This window comes from Photinus pyralis, unplaced genomic scaffold, assembly GCF_008802855.1.
Source record: "Photinus pyralis isolate 1611_PpyrPB1 unplaced genomic scaffold, Ppyr1.3 Ppyr1.4_LG8, whole genome shotgun sequence".
NCBI lineage: Eukaryota > Metazoa > Arthropoda > Insecta > Coleoptera > Lampyridae > Photinus > Photinus pyralis.
In genome coordinates this window covers 17805567-17813462 of record NW_022170819.1, presented here as the reverse complement: position 1 = coordinate 17813462, position 7896 = coordinate 17805567, and the positions used below count along the sequence as shown (strand labels likewise).

Here is a 7896-nt window from a genome sequence, read left to right as displayed (position 1 = left end):
AAAGAGATTGATGTACCTACCTAATTATCACAGTTAGGGAATATTGGAAATTAATAGGGATAGGGAATCAGGATGACTCAATCGGGGAGTGAATCTTGAACTTAAAAACGGCATCTATAGTTTGCAAGGAGGAGGTAACGAAACAGCTTTTAGACTCAATTACATTGTACGCATTCGATGATTGACGATTATTTGATTCATGATATCAGTAAGCGGTTTAATGGTTGAGATCCAAATTACTTTAGTAGGGGTTACAATCAAAATTTTGCTAGAGGAGCAGCTAGGGGTTACAACCAAAATTTCAATCGAGGCAAAGGTACAAATTTAAATTGTGGTACAAGTAGGGCGAATGTAGCCTTTGTGAAATTGACACCTAGATAATGTCAATTAAGTATTTGTGTAATTGGAAATTAAGTTGACTAAGTAAAGATTAATTACTTCCTTTTGCTTGCTTCTGTTATAATAATTGCCACTTTGTATTTTAAATTTTATTAGGTATTTAATGATTCATGGAGTTCTAGTAAGAAGTTGGCTGTTAATCCCAGTCCTAGTATAGACTTTCCAAAAGATTGTCACCAGAAGAGTTTGGTAGCAAATTCAATCTCATTGCGAAGTTTGGCACTATCAAAGAGTTTTCCAAGTTGCACAATTTGGCGCATATTATACGATTATCTTGCAATTTATACAAAATCGACACGGGACAGACCTATCAAGTCCTGGACTACACTTAGTATTGCGAAGGAATCCAGACAGAGCCGTAGCCAGAGGAGTGCAAGCCCGCTCTTGGGGCCCACTTTGCCCGCTCTTAAAAGTTGCTTAAAATAACACAATGTAGCATGCTCATAAATAATCAAAATTTCTTAAAAAAAATTAACAAAACAAGAGATAGAAAAACTTCAACCATTTTAAGTGGAGAAAGATGTTTTCGGTTGAAAAATGGATTTAATAGTTTCCTAGCGTTTCTTCGAAAACGACATTTTTGGGTTTTTTGTTCAGGACTTCGCTATTTGTAGAGCTACAAGAAACTTTGACAGGGAAAATTAATCAGCATAAAATTGTGCTTAAATTTGCCTATTTAAGCTACTTTGCATCTAGTGCGGTTTACGAGATCTATGGTGACAATGAAAAAACCCACCCTGTATTATTATCATTTTATTATCTTTTTTACCACCTGCAATACGCAATACAGGCATAAGAGAGATCCGAGGAGAGATCTACAAATGACCTTCTATTGTATTTGGAGAACTTATGCATTTGTTGAAGATGACCACGATATAAAAAATTAAAGTAACCAGAATATCCAGAACCAGAATATAAATGGGCTTATTTTGTAGGTACTAATTTTAACGTTAAAAAAATTTGATGTGGCTAGCACAGATATCACCCCCACACTTGCGCATGCGCTATTCTGCCCAAAAGTAAGAGAGATATTGCATTGACCCCCACTTTTTAGACGGAAATACACGTTTTGAAGCACCAGGAATCCGAATTAAATAAAATCTCTATATTGTCGGTCCATCTGTACCTACTCTCATTTCCGGCTAAACGGCTGAACTGATTGGAACCAAATTTGGTATAGGTACATATTCCTAGACATAAAAGGGTAGAATCGCGCAGGTGTGTGGGTGGTATATGTGCTAGCCATGGTTAAATTTTTTCAGATATAATTAAACTGTATATAACAAGCTGGACTCCCAGATTCGACACTAAAAAGCGTATAAGCGGGGAGAAAACGAGTTAAACTAATTTTAATCTGGTTATAGAAACGATTTAAATGCTGACAAATTGGAATGTTAAAGTGATCTAAATGAAATATGGGTCAAACTTATAATTAATAATACCTACTTCATACATTCTTATGGTGTTATCTACTTTCAACCGAAATGATATTGACAAGTACGTTTAGTACGTAAATGCAAGTTAATTAAAAATATATAGCCTCGATTTACACCTTAAAACTCATTAATACAGTTAAAAACTGCAATAATAGAATTACCCTTGATCTAATTTTAACCAACTTATGGCCGTTTGCACCAACAAATTTAAGGGTAGCTTAAAATCCATGGCACCCATTGTCTCAATAATCGTTGCCATGGATTTTAAGCTACACTTAAGCTAAGCTCCACTTAAATTTGTCGGTGCAAACGGCCATTAAACGCGGAAATTAAATCCGCTGTCGACTCACTGGATAAAATTAACCCATTTTGTCCTGCACTAGAAATAGTCTACAAAGTCCATAGGCCAACTAAGCGAATTACCAAATTAACCAACTTCAATTTTCAAAAAGGCAGATTTTCTTAAAATGTACGTCCTTTTTCGCGATTTAATTGGAAGGAGTCTCTTATTCTGAAGACGTTCACATACTAGGTAGATGATGCAGTAACTTTAATGAAACAATAATGAACATTTTCGATTAATGTGTTCCGAAAGTTTGAAATAGGAGTGCCCATATTTGGTTTAATATAGACATTATTAAGAAAATCAAACAGAAAAATAAGTTTCGGCTATAGAGCCCATCGGAAGGCTTCATTGAAGCCAGGAAAGAACTCAAAAGAATGATCCTCTTTGCTCATAAGAAGTACATTAATCAAATTGAAATGGATATGCGGAAGAATTCCAATAAATTCTGGAACTATACGTTATACTATAAGTCGTTGAGGAAAAATAGTCAACTTCACGGAGTTTTTTTAACCAAAAACACCTCGTTAACGGACCCCAGAAGCATTGCGGACGCCTTTGCATCCTTCTTCGAGTCAGTCTACACTGTTGAGAGGAATGATGGCCTTGAAGATGACGTGGAATCGGACCTGGTGTTATCCAAATTGCCTTGATTGAATCCGAGATACTGGAAGCAATTAAAAAATTGAATCCGAAGTCGGCTATGCGCGAAAATGTAATCCCACCCTACATCCTGGATGCGCATCTTTATAGGTAACCCCCTTACTACATCCATTTAATTTAGCTTTGCAAACGTGTACATTTCCTGACGCTTGGAAAGGCACCAGAATAACACCAATTCACAAAAGTGGAAGCAAAAAACGACGATTACCAATTTAATGCAGTTTACGCATTTCTCACAGCAGCAGCCTTGGATGAGAGAGCCCAGGTGGACTGTGTTTATACAGATAGAGTGATAAAAAACTCAAAAGCACTACTATTACTAGATCGAAAAATCCCTTACTTTTTGACGATAAGATGAATGGAAAGGTCTTACTACGAGTCACCTCCGTTAAGGACCTGGGCGTGTTTTTCAATACCAACCTTAACTTTAACTTACACATTGAATACCTAACAAATAAGTGTTACACACTTCTTGGTTTCGTTATCAGGCATACACTCAATTTCACGAATATACAGACAATGCTAACCTTATATAATGCGTTTATTAGATCCAAGCTTGAGTATGCTGCATGTATCTGGTCTCCTCAAACTCTCAAATACTCAGACATGATCGAAAAAGTGCAGAAAAAGTTCATCCGAGTAATGTTTTTTTAGGTCAACCCAAAATTATCCACATTTGATCTCTTACGGTACCCAGCTTAATTACTTAAATAGTACTTTCGGCTTAGATATAACGAGGTTAGAAACCCGACGGTACATTGCCTCCACAATTTTTGTCTTCAAAATTTTACACAACTTGTTATACTCTTCCGAATTACTTCAAGAAATTAAGCTTAAGGTACCATTTGTTAAGCTAAGGCAAAATAATACTATTTTTGTAGTTAACAACACAACTTCCCCACTTATTAAGATCTTGATCGCTTTAAATAAGTTATCCTCAGTTAATGATATCGACTTTTTTCACGATCCCCTAAATTCAATAATAAATAAAATTAGATCCTAGTCCTAATATTTGTTCAGAGCCCCAGTGCCATGTAATTGGAATTTTTATTCTGTATGGTTTCTGGTTAAATAAATAAATAAATAAATAAAAAATAAATATTTGCGGACGACCTGCAACTTTTTAATAAAATCCAATCCGTAAGTGACTGTCAAAAATACACTGAAACTAAATATCCATAAGTGTAAGGTCTTAACTTTTACTAAGTCGAAAAATCTCTTACTGTTTAACTATAAGAGAATTGGAAAGGTCTTACTAAGAGTCACCTCAGTTAAGGACCTGGGCGTGTTTTTCAATACCAACCTTATCTTCAACTTACACATTGAATACCTAACCTATAAATAATGTACCCCCTACAACCCCCTAGATTCAACTCTGATTTATTTAAACCCAGAAAATTTAATTGAAATCGAAAATGGCAGGTAGGTACTCGTACTATAGAGCAATTTTTATGCAATATTCTTATCTTATAAAATAGGGTGTGGAAGGGTTATATTTGCTTGCTAAAATGATAGGGTGGAACTTTCTTCGCCTACTTTCACAATTTTTAAGCGTTTTCTTGATTGCTGGTAAAATATGCATTATGTTATAAGGATTAATTATTATTCATGGGAGTAGGAGGAGAGTTTTAATGGGAGTAGGAGGATGGGAACTGATTTAGATGTTGGATTATGGTTCACAGAGTTGAAATTGAGATTTTAATTAGCCTCTTACATTACATCGGGTTCAGTGAAAATAGCCGTTTATAAATACAACAATTTTTAAGTCAAAGAACCAAACAAGCGGTTTTAAATGATCACGAATCGTCGTTAGCTAATTTTCTTGCAGGGGTACCCCAGGGTTCCGTACTCGGACCGCTGTTGTTATTATTTACACTTCTAATTTTGGAAAATCACTGAAATACACTAAATTTCATCAATATGCTGATGACACACAAACACAATTTGATTTCTTTGACTATGAAACTTGCAAATAAATATATAAATGAGGACAGTCAAATTCTTGTGAATTTATCTGAAGAGCATGGCCTGCAAATCTTCTACGATTTTATTTGGCAAGATAAACGCCAGAAATATGGCAAAACATGAGGTTTGTGTGAAAGTCAAAGACAATCAATTGTCAAACGTAGATTGTGTTAAAAGTCTGGATTTATATATTGATTCGGGATTATGATTTAAACGCCATATGTTCTCTATAATATCTAACGCGTTTACCAACCTAAAATTGATAACAGATACATACTCAATAAAAAAATAAAAACTATGTGACTCAATAGTGGCTGTCTCATTTTAACTACTATGATACACGAATACAAATTTCTTTTATGCGTCTGATATTCGCAATAAGAAAATATGATCGCATTTCCCATAGATTATCTGATCTGAAATGGTTAAATATGGCGAATAGAAGGAAATGACATTCTCTAGTTTTATTTCACAAAGTAATCTGGAGCAAAACACCAGGGTATTTGTATAGTAAGATCCAATTTAGCTCGAACCCTACATTCAAACTACACCCCCCTTCCACAAAACAGCACTATTCGAAAGGTCCTTTACGTATAATATTGCGAAGCTGTATAATGATTTGTCGAGTATAATATACAAAAGTTATCTTTTAGGTTTTTTTTGCACTCGTACAAGATAAATGGTTTTAATTATAATTTTTCAATCATTTCACGTTCATTGATAATTATTCTAAGATGTAAAATTATGGCAAGGGTTAAGTGGTAGAGCAGGGTTATGGGCGAATTTTGTCACTAGCATCTGAACTTCGCCCTTTTAGTTGCGTTCATTGTATATATGTATTGTAAAGAATGTTTTATCGTAAAAATAACTGTACGTGATTAATAAATGGCATTATTATTATTAAGGTGTATGTGGAAACTATTTGAAAATTACTTTATTTTCAATATACCTACACTAATATGGCGAGAGTTGTTCTTTTTTATGGTGAGAAGAAAAGGGAAAACTTTGCAATAAGCAAAACCACAAAAAAAAGGTAAAATTTGATGAAGAATTGGCTAGCTGACGGCAAAAATTCATTTTCTTTTGTACAGAACTTCAAAACATTGTTACACGAAGGGAAGTTTCAACCCTTTATTGCAACAAAGGCCGAAGATAGTAAAACCAGTAATAAAATGTCTAGTAACTTTGAGTTTTGGAGCCTCTTGGTTTGCCTAAGGCTATATGGCGGCATGTCTCCTATACGTATTTTGGCACTTTAGATTTCTTATGACAGATAAAGTGTATGTAATTTTCAATACGAATGATAGGTTAAGGCGACCTAAGATTATGCATTGGCTTATGTACGAACACTTGTGGTCTACAATATAAACATTTTTACCTAGATTTTAACACTAATCCCGAACCCTATGCGCAAATATAGAATGGAACATCTTAGAAACACTTTAAACATTGAATTTTTCAAAAATGGAAGAATTTTCGGTTAGATAGATCTAAATGCGTACCAAATTACCTTAAAATAAGTAATTTTTCCCTTCATGTCAAAGATTATGAAACACCGACGCGGTATGAGCATTGGTTATTTAATACGTTGGCAGTTCGCGATAAATAATTAAATTACAGTCTTGCAAATGAAAATACAGGACACAGATATTGTTTATTGACCATCATGGGCAATTACACACGTTCCAGTTTTGTTGCAAATAGCGCCCCTAAAACAAATGATTTCGATACGAGTTCCCTTTCGAAAGTTGGAATCCAACAGAAGTCAAATTGGCAAGTCGTAAACGTACTGGGCAAAGTTTGTACGCCGCATGGTGAGAACCACCGCAATGACAGCAAATCGGCGTACTACGGGGATGGGGGCAAGTTTCGACGCTATGATTTTCGCCGCATCTGACGCACCGGGGCCCGTACCGACAATGGGTCGACGTGTGCCAGAACCCCTGACATTTGAAGCACTGAATAATGTCGGACTCTCCTTGGTTCGTATACTTTTCTGGAATCGCACTGAAGGACGTACAGTTAAAGAAGTTCAATCCCTCGTCGATCAACCGCTGCATTTCTAACGCGTTGCGTACCTCGACCGTCACGTGCGTTTTGGTCCGTATCACCTTACTCGTACGAATGCCCTGCTTTCTTAGCGCCTTTTCCAGTTCAGCCTTCGGTATGCACCACGGTACATCTTTAATCAGTACTCGTGACCGATACCTGTATTCTCCCGTAATAAATCTTGCCACCTGAACTGGTCCCCGAAAAATATCCTGTAAGGGCAACTTTAAGACACTCTCCACATCACTCTCTTTGGAAAAGGAGATCGTGAGCCCGCAAAGTGTTTTCTGAAGACGAATTTGACCCGTGACTATCTTTCGCGTTTTCGAAATGAGCGACTCGAGGCCCAGATCTAGACGCGCGTTTCCTTTTACCAAGTCGTGCGTTGTGACATACAGTGAACACACAAAGGGCTGCCTCGGGTTACCACCCCCCGATCTAGGTTTGATTTCATAATAGTGCTCCGATCTAAGCTTATTACTGCGCTTACTGCAATCGCGATGATTAAATTTTCGATTTCTTATCGGTAAGTCAGAAGTTGACTTGGTTCCACGAGAATGGACTGAAAACTAAGGGCCAGGGTAAATACAGAAGGGAGTCTCTAACTTACGCTGGAGCTGGACGAACTGTGATCGATTTCTGTCGTGCCAGTACTGCTGTCAATGCTACTGACACTGCTTAATTGGCGTATAGCCCAAGGGTCGTTTCTCGAAGACATTCTTTACTTACCCGATCACGGATATTGATACTTCAACATGAAGTTCACTGCTGCAAAAGGGAATCAATGCGCTATGCAAAAATTATCTTGTCATTTTTTAACGAAATGCAGGAATCATTACTGTTTACAAGAAGCGAGAAGTTATTAATTAAGTCACGATGATGTGTTTATATAAATACTCAATAATGAGATCAATTGTAGGTACTTACATGAATGTGTGTATTTCATCCCTCAAGTCCTGACGAAGAAAACGTCACTTATTTAAATTTCCCAAACAAAAACAAATCCACTGAAACTGTGACAGATGATTTAAACGAATCTTT

At 36.3% G+C, this 7896-nt stretch overlaps 1 protein-coding gene across 1 annotated transcript; it reads right to left on the bottom strand.

Annotated features, from left to right (window-relative positions):
- Positions 1–6441: 6441 nt before the first annotated feature.
- On the bottom strand, positions 6442–7896 carry LOC116179170. The gene is made up of 3 exons (XM_031498884.1): positions 7783–7896; positions 7466–7623; positions 6442–7424 (listed from the first exon to the last, which is right to left on the bottom strand). Exons 2-3 carry the CDS (start codon positions 7571–7573, stop codon positions 6516–6518), a joined length of 1017 nt encoding a protein of 338 aa, XP_031354744.1. The 5' UTR covers positions 7574–7623; positions 7783–7896; the 3' UTR covers positions 6442–6515.

Excerpts from the sequence above, each read along its gene's own strand:
- LOC116179170 (XM_031498884.1), bottom strand. The coding sequence starts at position 7,573 with ATGTCTTCGAGAAACGACCCTTGGGCTATACGCCAATTAAGCAGTGTC. Across the intron at positions 7,425-7,465 it reads ACAGTTCGTCCAGCTCCAGC|TTTTCAGTCCATTCTCGTGG; the intron begins GTAAGTTAGAGA and ends CCTGGCCCTTAG.